The sequence below is a fragment of the Aphelocoma coerulescens genome, chromosome 1A (genome assembly GCF_041296385.1).
Source record: "Aphelocoma coerulescens isolate FSJ_1873_10779 chromosome 1A, UR_Acoe_1.0, whole genome shotgun sequence".
NCBI classification, from domain to species: Eukaryota; Metazoa; Chordata; class Aves; order Passeriformes; family Corvidae; genus Aphelocoma; species Aphelocoma coerulescens.
In genome coordinates, this window is record NC_091014.1 from 25,705,595 (window position 1) to 25,720,961 (window position 15,367).

The following is a 15,367-nucleotide window of genomic DNA, read 5'->3' on the forward strand; positions in this document are numbered from 1 at the left end:
CTCTCTTCAGATGAGAATGACAACAGCTGAATTTGCTGTGCTATATGAAGCCTTCCCTAATTACTCAGTAAAAAACAAGGTTTTGTGAGGCCACCTATTTTATTTAACATGTGAGTTCAAAGCTAATTTTTGTTTGCTTGTTTTCATGCACACTGAAGAGTAGAAATAAAATCTGCCAGGTACAGACATAGGCAGCTCAGCTGCTGAACAATATTTCCTCCATAAGTGATTTTTTTCTTTTCATTCACTTTTCTTCACTTGTAAATTCTGATATATTCTAAAAGTCTGCAGAGGAAATAAATTTAATAAAATTTTAATTGATTCTAGGGGCACATCCCTAATTAATTCCCAATATTAACATTATGGCCTGTAAGCCAAGTTAGGGCAGAGACACATAAACTTCATTTTACAGATGAGGAACTCAAACCCAGGGCTCCTGCCCTGACTTTAAACAGCGAGTAAATCCCACTCAAGCCAGAAGCAATAGCATCAGCATTTTCATCACTCATGGGCTAATTTTTCAATTCCTTCTCCCCAGGCAGCTAAGTCACCCTAGTAGGGAGTCAAGTTCCCCTGGGGCTCCTTCAGTCCACAGATTTCAGTGCTTGGGGGGCTGATTTATTTTAGGCAGGCTGGCCTGTCTCTCAGAGGAGCCATCGCCCAGGCAACCAGGCACCTGACTCAAAGTCAGGCTTGAATGCCTTAGGGTCAGACACCTTCACTCCTTGCACTGAAACTTGTAGGGGCTGTGAATGCCTGGAAGCTTGTAAAAATCAGGCCACAAATGCCTGAAATCATGCCTCCTAAACTGGAGGCCTTTTAAAAATGCCTGTCTATGTTAGGACTTGCCCAAAGTCACAAATCAAATCCGTAGCAAAGTTAGGAACATAACTAGCCCTTAAGCTGTTAAAAGTCGCCATGCTTCCACTTACTGAAGTGAAATCCAAATGTTGTTTACATACTATTTACATTATCTTAAAAACAAAGTGATGCAAAACCAGATGGACATTTCTGACTTCTTTGTCTGATTTTTAACAACTTTGTTATTACTTAAAATCATTCCAGTAAAAATACTACCTGCCTTTAGAATCACAGAATCAGACAATTGGTTGAGTTGGAAGGGACCACAGTGGGTCACCTCGTCCAACCTTCCTGCTCAAGTGGGGTCATCTCAGAACACATGGCACAGGATTGCATCCAGATGTTTCTAGAATATCTCCAGCGAGGGAGACTCCACAACCTCTCTGGGCAATCTGTTCCAGTGCACAGTCACCTGCACAGTAAGGAAGTTCTTCCTATTATTCAGGTGGAACTTTCTGTGCATGAGTTTCTGCCTGCTGCGTTTTGTTCTATTGCTCAGCATCACCAAGCTCCATCACATTGACAGCCTCTCTGCAGATAGACATTGATGAGGTCCCCTCTCAGTTGTCTCTTCTCGAGGCTGAACAGGCCCAGCTCCCTGAGCCTTTCCTCGTAAGGCCTCCAGCCCCTTAATCATCGTTGCAGCCCTTTCGCTGGACAAAGGATACTGCAGAAAGGGCAGGCACTATTTCACAGGGTTTTCAGAACAAGGAGAAAATAAATACATTAACCACGCAGCCTGCGCAAACCACACGGCATGAATTTGGAAGGATGCAGTTAGCGATTAATGAAGCAGCTCCGGCCTTTACTTGACGGGAGCCGGAGCCCAAGGCAGCGGCCGGCGCTGCGCCGCTCACCTGAGACGCTCTGGCGGTTCGAGTCCGCGTCCCCGCCGGCGGCGCTGGCGGCGCTGGGCGCGCTGTTGTCCACCCCGCCCAGCAGGGGGCGCAGGTGGCTCACCGAGACCTGCTCGATGAAGGAGGTGCCGTACTTGCGGAAGTACCACCACTCGAAGATCTGCAACGGAGAGCCACCGTCAGACCCGCCGGCAGACCCGCCGTCAGACCCGCCGTCAGACCCACCGTCAGACCCGCCGTCAGACCCGCCGTCAGACCCACCGTCACACCCGCCGGCACACCCGCCGTCACACCCGCCGTCAGACCCACCGTCACACCCGCCGGCAGACCCGCCGGCAGACCCGCCGGCAGACCCGCCGGCAGACCCACCGTCACACCCGCCGTCAGACCCGCCGTCAGACCCGCCGTCAGACCCGCCGTCACACCCGCCGGCAGACCCGCCGGCAGACCCGCCGGCACACCCGCCGGCACACCCGCCGGCACACCCACCGGCCTCCGCCCGCTCCTCCGCCCGCGCCTCGCCCCGATTCCAGCCCTCCCCTCGCCCCGATTCCAGCCCTCCCCTCGCCCCGCTCCTCGCCCCGCAGCCCGAAAAGCGAGGAGGCAGCTCCGGCCGCCCCCCGGCCCCCTCCCCGCGCACCCCGGGGGAGGCACCTGCCCGCGTCATCCCGGCCCGAGCACACGGAGAAGTTGAATGTGACCCACGTTTAGGTGGAAAACCTCAAATCTTGTCAACGAAATTATTATTATTCTTTTAGACCCAAATAACCTTACGGCAAATTATTTCAGTTGTTAGGCCTCCTTTAAATTGACTTCTAGAAACCCCCCACTCCATTCTGCCCAACATCAGCCACGCCGATAGAATGCTGCAGTCAGGAGTGAATCCGCCTCGCCTTCCCTCAGCTCCCTCTGCAGTCCAGGGAATGTGAGGAAAAGCAGGTTTTCTTGCTTCCTCAGTAAATGCTTCCAAAGACATTCACTGAGTTTAATTTTAAAAAAAAAATGTTAAAAATGCCAAACAAACTCCAGGAAGCTGAATCCTGTTCCTTTTAGGATTTCTTTCCCCCTAGCTGAACTGTGTTTTATTTTGTTTGGCTGACTTGGGCTGACTCGAAATTAATTTTATTTTCAGGCATTTGGTTGAGCTAGCAAATCAGAAAAAAATATTATTTACAGAGCTCCACTTGGAAAATAATTTCACAGCCTAAGAGAACACCCTGTAATTGAAATTATACACATAAATATGTATCTGTGGTATTTTCACTGAAAAATACGTTAGTAAGAATATGCATATTTCAGGAAACCACATAAACCTGGAAGTGAAGACTATTTTATATAAATATGGAAAGATTTAGACAATAAAAATTGTAAAGAAACACATGCTTATAATGAATAGACAAGTTGCACTTGAATCGTCACCCAAACAACAACATACCATGTGAAACAAAAGCAAATCTAAGGAGTTTTGAGAAATTTGGCAGAACTAAATTGCACGAAAAACTGTGAATGAGCAGTCTCTGCCCTTTCCATTTTCCTCGGTATCTCCGTGTGTTACACCAGTACTGAAAGCTTTGATGAAATCTCTTCCTACTAGACACAATCAGCAATAAGGGAAATGATTGTGTTCACATCTTTGACACCATGAGTGTGCTGTTGGGCAGGTTTTGCTGGGTCAGCCTATAGACAGCAGGCTCTGGGAGGCCTCTTAGGGGTCTACCTGCTCCAGAAAGGTTCAGGCCAGGCTTCACACACTCCCTCCTTCAATATTTTTTGGTTTTTAAGTTCTCTTGACCTCTTTATGTAGTTAAAATGACTTCTGTCTCCATGGGATTGGATTGTCTGTAGACAAGACAGACATACTTTTTACCCCACCCCCTTTAAAGGAGGGGAAAATAAATTTTCTCGCGTAGAAGGAAAATGTTCCTCTCCAAAGGATGCTCCCAATGCATTCTGCACTGGGGCTTCCCCTAAATTCAAATGTGTTGTTAAAGCATCTAGAGGATTCATATGGAGGAAGGGGGCCCCAGCTGCACAGGAGTGAAAGGGAGTGAAGCTGGCGGCTGCTTGAGACGAGTTCACACAAGATTGTGTGGCAGCGCTGGGGACCACTCCCCAAAACAATCTAATGGCGTTTCTGGGAGATATCACTAAGAAAGAATGGAGCAGTCTGATGAGGAGAAGACAGAAGGACTATGCAAACACAAAGCATTTGGGAAGATAAACATGGTCACAGAGAAACCAGAGCATTAATGTATTCAGATCTTTGTGAACTCTTTCCCACCCAAATCACCAAAACCCCACATAACCTGGACAGTGGACAATTCCTCCCTACTCTGAGGTGCATTTGTCGCTGTTCTTATTCCACTGGCATATGCCTGCAGCAGCACCCGGGTGGGAATGCCAAGTGCCAAGGACAGAATGCTGATGCAGTGTCACTGAACACTTGTTCCACACTGCTGATACGCCTCCTGTAGCATGCATCACTGCCTCTGAATGCTGGAGATGGTGGGCAGGGAGCTGGCACAGGTGAGTCAGCTTTGGTTTTAGCTGTTCTCATGCTCTTAGGCACTCTTCCCTTTTAAAGGGGTTAAAGTTTAAATCTTATGATCTAAGAGAGCATCATAAGCATGTGGCTGACCATAAGAGAAAGGTTGTGCCATAAGACACAGTCATAGATCTGCTGTGAACATCTGTTTCTGTTCTGTCTTTGAAAACTTTGAAACAAAGGCACAAAAGCCACAGGTCTACCTGTCCAAAGTCTCAGAGGGAGTGGGTGTTACGAATAAAAATTATAGTCTTGCACTGAGGCAAGGGACACTCAGTAAGACTTTCACTATAATCTAAGTCAGGGACTCAAGTACAGCTGCCAGACTGGCTGTGCAAAATTCAGACCATATCTAACAAGCTTCGTACTTCTTCTAAGAGGGAAGAATACAGGTTTTCCAAAATGTTCTAATAAATTCCTGCTCATTATTTCAATCATGATCAGCTTTTAGATGAGGTCAGTAAAACCCAGAGAGGGAATGAGCAGCACAAAAGCACACTTGAGCCCACTTGTCCTGCACAAATGTATACCAGCTGGAAAGCCATCACACTGAATTTCAATGAAACTGAGGGACAATCACAAAGAATGTACATATATATAAATCTGCAGTTCAGCTGAGTGACAGAAACTTGCTAAAAGGTGTGACACAGCTGTAAGTCTGTCTCCTTAGACTTACAAATGCATTAATTACTTTTAAAAAAGGCATTAAAGCTCATAAATTGTTTAAGGCAGCTTTGAAAAATATTTGCTATGTTGAGTGACTCCAATGCCAGGAAACATCAGCCAGATCTGAGTGCATAGTCTCCCAGAAATTAAAGCCATAAATCATCATCATCATCATAAGCCTTTGCTTGAAGTGATTTGTTCAGCATGTATGAGGAGGTAATCTGTAATTTGATACTTAAGTCAAAACAATAAATTCTCTTTAGAGAATTTTTGCACCTTTCTTAGACAGTGTCATCTGGTTTGAAACCTAATTTCTGTAAATCAGACTTCTAACTGCATCATCCAGTTTGAAAGCCGTGTGAAGTCAACAATCTTTTGACAGTTCAGCAGATGAGAGATCATCTGACAGAATAAAGTTACTGTAAGGATTAATTACCTATTGACAGAGATCTGAATTAGAGAGGAAATTAATCAGAAAGGTAATTTCTGCACCACTTCTGTAAGAAAAAGCCACCTAATTTCTGTCGTATACATACAGTGGGAGGGGAGCTCATCTTCAGAGATCTCCCCTTCACAGCAGTGGCAAACTTTTTGGGGCTCTTTCTAGTTGATGCTGGTGCTTTCAAGCTGAAACAGGGTCAAACGTCTCCAAACCCTCAAGGGATTTTTGGGACCATAATTTTCACAAAGGCCAAGTTAAAACCCTATTCTGAACATTTCCAGCTATGTGTGTTTAGAAATGCAAATTAGAATTCTTATTTTTTAATCTGGTATAGGTATTGCTTAATGTAAGAATATTTGATTTTGGAAATGTTGTCTTCTTAATGCACTTCACTTCCCCTGTGCAATGAAAATGTTATAGTCATCCTCTGTCTTATCTCTGCTATCACATGCAAGCAATCCCAGATAATTATATTTATCTCTGTAGCAACGAATCTATTCTGCATCACTTGGCTATCAGATCTGATCTTTCTGCACAGTTTTTCAGAACAGATATTCCATTATGTATGCATAAATTCACAAGGGATGGTTTTGGTGGTGGTCCTCACTGAATCGAAGCGTGATGTCTGTCAATGATTTGAATTGTGCTTTTCTGTTTATCACATCTGAGAGAGGCATCCTCTCTTACAGCAAACACTGTCATTCTCTCCTAGTGTATGGAGTCTTCAACAGAAGCAGTAAAGGATTTCACTTGCCCACAACTTCCACAGCTCAGATTTCTCTTTCAGCCTTTTAATGAGACTTTCAGGTCTCAAAGGTGTAGATTTTCTTCAGCTCTTCTAATAGCAGTGGTGGTAACAACCAATCTAATGGATTTGAAGGAAGCTTACTCTCTGGAGGAGCAACATAGTGATAGCAAGACTTGATTCCATGGTTAAGCTTCTTTTATAAATAAAAGGGACCACGGCACAGGTTTGGCTCAAGCCATCCATGCTGTTTGTTTGCTATCACACTTCCTGACCTATGTCAACTCTCCCAGACAATGACTGCATATGTTCTAGGTGTACTACAGCCCAGGGGCTGTTTCCAGTAGACAGTATGGAAAAGGTCATCCATGTTTTGGGAGGCAAGAGTGTTTATCCATATGAGTGTGACTATACAATGCTACTTGCCTTCCAACAAAGAAAGCTCCTGGTCTGTTTTATTTAGCTGTTAGGGGTAGCCAGTGACTCCAGCAGATCCTCCAGTCCTGCCCATCTTGGATCTAGGAAACAGCATGCCTCTGACCGTGCTCAGTGTCCTTAATGACAGCCTTGAAGGATAAGCACTCCCATTCCTTCTGGATTAAATACACCCATTCAGCATCCTCTTAGACTCTGCTCTTGGTTACTGCACCCCCATTCGTCATATCTCAAAGAGTCAGCAGGAGAAGATACATGCAGTGCTAGTAGGCAACGTATTAAAAATAAATAGTTATTTACTTCATCCATCTCTGGAAATACAGAAGCATGGAAGAAAATAATATATTGCCTGGATTAAGTGTATTACTTCTCTCAACACTGTGTAGACCCCAGGTAGTTACGATACTGTTTTCTTGTCTGTGGACGGGGTTATAGCCTGTCTTCCAATAAGATCCTTCCTCTCTCATGTGCTCCTTGGCAAGGGTTTCCAATTTCTTGGGAACTCTCTACTCAATGATTCTGCCCTTCCTGACCTGTGAGCCTTCTCTGAGCAGAGCAGAAACTTTGAATGGTTACCATGTATAGCTTTTCAACCCTCAAAAACTGTCCCTGCACAACTGTCAGACTTCCACAGAGTCTTTGGCAACGCCCAGAACTCAGTCACCTTTCTACCCCTCTGCAGCAGACTACACAAAGGTAGTGAAACAAGCAGAAGGTCAATTAGTATCTACAGAAAATACATCCTTATGTGTTACTCAGGTCCTCTCAGACGTCCTGTACTGGTACCATTGGCTACAAAAGGCTGTGACTCTGACAGACTATACACATACTTGGGTAGTAGCAAACCGCCTAGCTGCTCAGTGCTAGGCAGTGTGTAGACTCACGCTTCTGTAGGCTTTCTAATTCTTGCATCTGAAAGACCTGGTATTTGTTCATTGCAGAATGGTTTTCATTGTGTAGCAGAAGACACTTAGTACTGTCCCAAGCTTGGAAGTAGAATAACGAGGCATCCTTGGTGGAGATTTAACTCTGAGGTTCACTTCTACCTGGGCTTTGTTAGAGCTGAGACTCTATCAGTTTGCAGTGCAAGTGCCTCACGTGCTTGCTGACCAACTTTGACTCTCGTGATAACTGTATGTTAAATATGTGGCTTTATTTAGAAATCTCAGTGGCATTTACATAGTTCCAGTTCACAGCATTTACTGGATGTCAGGTGTGTTTCATGACAATTTTATTACCCTACCTGTGGAAAACCTCAGCCTCCCAGACATTGAGTACAATGCAGCTCATTGTATTCTGTGAGGCAGCACACTGTATTTTACTGGATTAAAAGTAACTGTGGTGGAACCAAGTTTCCAATACAGTATTTCTAATGCAACTGTGGACCAAATCTTGTTCTTATTTTTGATGCTTACAACAGTGCAGGGATGAAGTGAGTATATGCTAAATTATTAATTTAAACTATGTGCTGTAGTCAAGTAAGTGTTAAGGAAAATGCTTGAGATAGAAAACTTTTTCTTTACAGTTATGACCTATAAGAAAAAAGGTCTGAAATCCTTGCTTCAATTAAATCTGCCTACAGCGAGGCCAGAATTTTACCTAAAGAAGTAAAACAAAGTAAGAGACAAAATAAGACAGGAGTGCAGTGTTTTGCAAAGGAGTAATGTAGTATTCAATTGTCCAAAGCTGAACTTTGCAGTCATTGTTTCATGACCCAAACATGAGTTAGGAAAAGCAATCACTTTCCCATCAGTTACTATACTTATGAAATGATGGAATTTTCCATCATTTCCATAACCTGCAGTGCTGTGATTTCTCCTTCTGATTAGGAAGTGCAGCCAACTGATAATGGAAAGAAATCTGCCAGCCCATATGGTGGAAAATTCCAAGCAATAATAGTATATCTAGTCTAAAAAGTACCCCAGTGATGTAGATTTGACAAGACAGTGTTTAATTTATAAAAGAATTTCACTTTATATCATTAACAGGGCAATGAATCCTTTAGAACTGATGATGCTGTATAGTCTGATTTAAGTGTGTGGTAGTGCAGGCAATTCTTCATGTTACAGGGCCACTTGTAAACAGCAAGATTAAGAAATAATTCATCTGAAGCACAACTGGGCTAAAGACAAGCTAGTACTACCTCACTAGAACTTAATCAGCTGTCTTTTCTGATGTGTGGTCTGTTCAAGTTGCAGTTTCTTCTTTCCATGACCATGTCTGCTTAGTTCTTTTTCAATTATCAAATGTACAGAAAACATGTTCCTCTCAGCACAGACACTGGTCCCTACAATCTAGGGTTCCTGGCTGTTATCTGTCTGGCCTATATATCTTTTTCACCTTTACAGTGGTGCCATATGAACAGCAAACAACAACTGATAGCAGCAGTGAAGACTAAAAAAAAAAAGGCTTTCAGTCTTATTTCTGTGTCTACACCTCTGCCACCTCACAGTTTCTTCAACTTGTTCATAATGGACTTTCTCATGCAACACACTAAGGGATTTCTTTTGATTAAGGCTCAATCTGATTTCTTCGTGAAAGGTTTCTATTGGTGTCCTTTTGCCCCTTCTCCATACCATAGTCTTGAGTACTTCTTGCCACTTCCATCTTGTACTTCCATCAAAGTACAGTGCTTAGAAATTTCTTGCTCTTACGTTGCTTGCTGAGGTCATTCCTCAGAAATTGCCTTCATGAATACAGTATAAAATGTACCTACATTTGCAATGATGAATTTAGTTCCACATAAATTAGTCACTCTTTAAAGTTTTTTTTCCTGTTTGATTCAGAAATGTAATTCAATAGGGCACAAAATAAACTGTCTTTGTCTTGCCACCTTCTCCTGCTGTCTTTGCCCTCTAGCAACAAATATGGAATTGTGTCTGTGAAACCCATGTTACTTCTCTCATTCCTTCTCATCCTGGTGGTGGGGCCCAGCATTTTCTTCTTTCTGAGTGACAGTGCTGAATGTAACATTATTTTCTTCTCCTATGCATTTGAGTGAGTTGTGCTTAACTGAATCCAAGTCTTACAGGTCTGGCTCCTGCTCGTATTCTGAAAGTTCTGTTGATCTCTCTGGAGCTGTCATGTGCTTTGGGGCTCAATCCATACAACACTGATGAATGCCCAAGGTGCAGACATTAGGTAATTGCCTTCTGCTATGAGGAAACTCAGAGCAAGGCACAGCAGCAGTGCACCTGCTGCTTTATACCTGAAATCATCTAAGTGATGAGAGTCTCACAGGCATTAAGTAGTCAAGGATGCCATTTGTTTATCTATATCAGCTAATGGCAACGTGGAAGTGAGAGGTGTGGATTTCCCAAAACAAACTGATAGTACTTAGTAAGGATCCTAGTTGCTTTCAGGTTTCTCTGAGATTAGTAGATCTGAGGTAATGTGAACCAGCCTCTAGCCATGTTTCTCTCTCTTTCCTCTTTCCACTTATCACTACAATAGTTTACACTTCATCTCATTGGTCCCCCAGTTACACGCCTGGTTTGGTGTGGTGAGGGAGGGTCTATAGCTTGTCTCCAGCAGATTTTAAAAGTGAACAGCTTGAACAAACAAGACTAAAACAAAGGCAACCATTCCCTGAGGAGGGGGAGGGGAGAGGGAGGGGCTGATCTCTTACTCATGAGTATCCAGAGACAGGTCACATGGGAATGGTTCAAAGCTGTGACAGGGGAGGATCAGACTGGATATTAGGAAGAATATCTTTACTGAGAAAGTGATCAAACACTGGAACAGGATTCCTTGAGAGGTGGTGGATGACCCAAGCATGTCAGTGCTTAAGAGGCATATGTAGAATGCCCCCAATAACATGTTTTAACTTTTTTGTTGTAACTTCAACCATGAAGTCATTAGGCAGGTAGACTAGATAATCATTCTGTTCTGTTCTGAGTTATGTTATGCTATACTATTCATTTGTATAAACAGTAAGCCAACTCTCAGCAGTGAGGAAACAAGAACAGACCACAAGTAATAATATATATGGTACACCCTGTTAATTCTTATATTTTTATCTCCATTTGTTTCTATGAAGATATTGAAGAAAATTCAGAGCAAATGCTCTGCTTTGGACTCCTGCATTGTGATAGTATTATGATTCACTCCACTGCATCAATTTGCATAAAGAAGCCTTCAGGAATTACGTATGGGAGGAGGGTTTTTTAAACGATTTAAAAATACAGACATTTAAGCAAATAGGCAGATATGTACTGGGAAAGATTCTAGAAGTGAAGATCTGAAATAATTATCCCTTGGAATCAGAACTGGTGTTTCTCTATTAAGTCCTGCTGTAATTTTCTGAAAGGACCACACTAAGCTGAGATAGTTGGTACCTCTCCTCATCTTCCTTTTTACTGGCCTTTTTCATTTCTGTAGTACTTGTCAAGGAAAGCACTTAATGTGCAAACATTTGTTATGAATTACTGTAGGGTTGTTAGTGAGTCATACTGTTCTTCAAGACTTTTTTCTTCAAAGATATGGCACTGAAACATCTTTTTTTTTCATTCCCACACAAAGAGATACAAATAAAGACAAATTTTATGTGCTGCAGAACTATAAGTGTATAGAAGAAAAAAAGACACCTATTAATTTGCATGAAGCCCAAAATACAATTCTGGATATCAAAATCAAATTGTAAAGTGATATTGATAGATGTAGTACTTACCAAAATAAGTCCCGAGATTAATGAGGATGTGCCTGTCAGGGCAACATAGAACTTGGGGGTTAATGTGTTCAAAAACATGCTCACTGAAAAAGAAAAGAGAGGAAACCGTGAGGACAAGAGCAGGACATGTTTTCCACATGTCCCTTCCTCCTCCCAACTGCAGATAAGTTATTACCTTAACTTTGATAAAAAAGTCAGTTCAAATAACATCCTGTCCCATCTGCCTAACATGCGATAGAGCATTAGACTGCCACATGCAGAATTTTGTTTTCACAACAAAGTCAATCACAAGGCATTGGAAAACAGTTGCACACAAGTCTGGGGCTTTCGTATTTCAGTCAGTGCTCCACTGACATAGAGTTTAGGATTTCCCATCATATATGGAAGGCATTTTACTATATGCCTTTGCTACTCCACTGCAGTTAGAAATCTTAGAAGTCTATCTCAGTGTCCTGCATTCAAAATTGTCTCAACATCCTGTAGATCTTGATGAAGTTTTTAAAAGTTTTTTACTTCTCACTACCTTGGTTCATCACTTACAAAGTAGAGGATAATTGCATTTTCCTAACTCATTCTACTGCTCTAAAGTTGGTGAACCACTCAGCATGATAACAGTGAATAAATGATTAGAAAAAGACCTAACTAGCTTTCTATTAAAAAGGGGTGAAAATCATGATAGCCGCCCAGATTATCTGAAATCTAGGGCAGAAGCGAAGTCAGATGAGCAATTCCATCTGTATGGGCTTCTGGAAATCCAAAGGGCTTTATTAGTCATATCCCATCTTGAAAGCTGCTGGGAAATCACCAGGTAGTCATGCTTATCCCTCATAGAAAATCCCTATGGCTGGCCTTAAGAGAATAAAATATTCTAGGTTTTTGACTCTACAGAAGCTACTAGAGAGAACTAGAATTCTACTAAATTCTAGATGTTTAAAGAAGACTCAACTTTCCATCACTTTCGTCTTTTACAAATGAAGACATCCCCTATTAAACTACATGAAGGGTTAGAATAACCCTGAACAACCCTACTGGTCTCAACCAGTGCCAAAGAATTTCTCATACATATACATTTATGTATATAAACACATATATATTTGTATATGTACATGTATCCAGGACTGGGGAGGGAAATGACAATAGTTAGCAGGTAAATTTAAAAGGCTTGTAGAAGGCTACTAGTCATTAAAAAACATTGATGAAAGACCTGGATATGTAGGTGTGAGGCCCTCGGTTCATTCTGTTCTCTTTAGAAATAACACTTAACAGAAATTCCCTTCCCTTCTTTTTCCCACTCATTAAATATAAGAATCTTCTATTTCATTATGAAAAATATCACCTTTAATCAATTATTAGCTACTCTCCCAATCCCTTTGTCTCCATAAATATTATTAACAAAAGGAAACACTTTTACTAAGGAAACACTTTTACTAAGAAACATATCTCCAAAACAGTAAAACTAAGCATGTGTGATCTGACTATTTTTATTTTGAAGTCAGTGAGAATTCAATCATTGTTTCAGTGGAAACTACATCAAGGCCTAGTTCTCATAATAATTAATCTCAGGAGTAAAAATTAATCCACTTTTGCATTGTGATATTATCCAAAAGGGAGCATTTCTTCATAGTCAGCATTCTGACACTGAAGAAATCACTATCATATCCAATGTCTCCACCCCACCATGGAATCAGGGTTCCTGAGTATGTGCAGTAAACTAGAGCCATTAGATAATGCTACCTGTCCATCTGCCTTAATTTGGATAGCAGTATTTTTCTTCTGTATATTCCATTTGATGATGTAGCAGGATTGAGAAGCAGAGAGAGATTTCTGAGAAATGTGAGCTGAAGACAATAGCAGATGACTGCAGAATAAAGAAGCCAGGTAGAATCACCAGCAAAAGGTAGTACTATGTAATTTCTTCTGAATTCCAGTGTATGCCTGTTTCTGTTCACAAATGGAAAATGGTACAGCTATTCAGTTTGGAATATCATCTCTTGTCTGTAACTTGGTAGGACTTAAAAAGGGCAAGTAATGAGTATCTAGACAAAGGAACTTGCCTGGTGTTCCTACAGTGGCAACTCGTTTGAAATTACTGTCAAATCCCAATTATTTGCACAGGCTTTTGACAGTGAATGATCTATTTTAGGTGTGTTAGTACAGCTTGTTTTGTATTTTTTTAAAGAAAACCAGCATGACCTATAAATTCTGTCTAAAAAAGCCAAACATGTCTACTTATGAGAGACTCCTGGCCTTAAAAATTCCCACCCCCTCTCTCTTCCTTTCTCTTTATTGCTTTCATTTTAATAATACTTGAGACATCCAGAATAAGGTGTATTTACATTTTCAGAAGTGCTTAAGTTACACTGGTAAATCATTCCATCCTTCTATGTACTATCTAGGGAAGGACTGTTATTTCATTGTTAACTGTGCATGCTCACAGAGATGAATTTACATCCTATTCAATTCACAGCAGACAAGTTACAAAAGTAATATCTAACATTCCCAGCTGAGACTAATCAAAAGAGGTGATTGAAATATTTTTGAAAGCAGATGCCATTTCATTCCTGTTATTCACGTTAATAATTTCCAATATTTGTGATTAATCCTGAACCTGGGAATAAACTTGAGAGGAAAATCCAGGTATTTTTCAAGAAATAAAATCCTCGAAACATGTAAAATGTGTCACTCAAGATGATAAAAAAAACCACTGTTGCTTTATAAATTTCTTCAAGGTCTTGAGGCATTCAGATTTCGAGCATGTGAGGAACCACAGTAGAAGGGAAATACTGGGGTTAAACTCCTAGAAGTATCATATTAACTGCTGCATCAGTTAATTACATTAGAAGGTCACTAGGGGAGGGAGCACTGCAAACTACCAACTATTCCCACATGCAGATCTTATACAATGACAGACCCATTACCTACTTCTGAGTGTGAGGTGATGTAAGTGTACAGTAAGATGTAAATAAAAATTTAATTGCAATGTAACATAAATCATATACACAAACAGATAAAGCAAAGATAGGAGTGCATAATTTATGGCACTTTTAAGAGGAAAAATACCATCCTGAACAGAGTGTTATCTCAAAATGCACGTAAAATTATATTTCAATAACCTTGTTAAATAAAAAATTATATGATGCATAAATAAATAATATAAAAGTTAACTTATATAAATAAATAAAAATATAACTGGGTACAATAGTTAATTTTATAAGAACAAATTGCCAGAAAACATATGCAAGTTTATAGTCAGAGAGCCTTTCTAGTGCATTACCAGTCCTTAAGCCATCATGGCTATAATATCTGAGTCACTAAGAAATTTTGCTGCACTTTCTGCCTCTGCCCTCCATAATATCTGCTTGGTATGCAGACTGATGCAAACTTTTTTAACAGAAGTGCCAAGAGCTGCAAATCCCTTAGACAGGCGAGAAGCTAAGAAACCTATCATTGGAGACCTTTGACACAGCAATTCAATTTCTTTTCACTGCAACCATCCATTCAGGCTGCTGTTCCAATGTGGTACAGAAGACAGGGCAGTGACTGGCTTATTTCATAGGGGCCTCTGTTTGGATTAATGACGCTCCCCAATCCAAAGTTGTTGCAGCAATGAAGAATTCTTCTACCAAAGTGTCAGGAAAGAGGGCAAAATTAAGTTCAATAAACTTACTTTACTAAATATATAAACTTTCCCTCTCTGAGTATGAAACACTGCATACTCTTGACTTTAATTGAACTGTTTGTACGTAAACTTTCTGAACTCTCAACTGCTCCCTTGTAAGAATGTTAACTATAATGTACTTTTGGGAGAACACACTAGGGTCAGGCTGAATTATGCATTTCATAATGCCTAATTGATGGTCTCCAGCTAAATATAAATAAAAACCTCAAATACAAACTCCATCAGATTTAAAGCTAGCAGAGAGTATTGCCTCAGAAAAACAAAACAACTTCTACCAATTACCAGGATTTTCCCTGGGAAGCTAACAAGATTTTTTTAACTTCTTCAGACTTCTTAAAGAAATTACCAAAGAAGAAGTAAGCATTCAAACATTTCAGAATGTTGCAGAGAGATTTTCCATTTACTTTTTGCAGATGCTATGCAGCTTCCTTCTGTAAGGCCTTTTGTCTAGATCTGTTTTCAAAACTT

The 15,367-nt window shown here is 41.0% G+C and overlaps 1 protein-coding gene across 10 annotated transcripts in view; it reads right to left on the minus strand.

Moving 5' to 3' along the window:
- The window catches only part of ST7 (suppression of tumorigenicity 7), a 174,678-nt gene that overhangs the window by 89,138 nt on the left and 70,173 nt on the right, over positions 1-15,367 (minus strand). For 8 of the 10 annotated variants that reach the window (XM_068996979.1, XM_068996952.1, XM_068996899.1 and 5 more), the window contains exons 2-3: positions 11,221-11,303; positions 1,719-1,878 (exon numbers count right to left, since the gene is read on the minus strand). In XM_068996979.1, the coding sequence (XP_068853080.1) occupies positions 1,719-1,878; positions 11,221-11,303 (243 nt within the window). The remainder of the gene's footprint in view (positions 1-1,718; positions 1,879-11,220; positions 11,304-15,367) is intronic. The other 2 variants (XM_068996961.1, XM_068996970.1) reach the window with 1 other exon arrangement.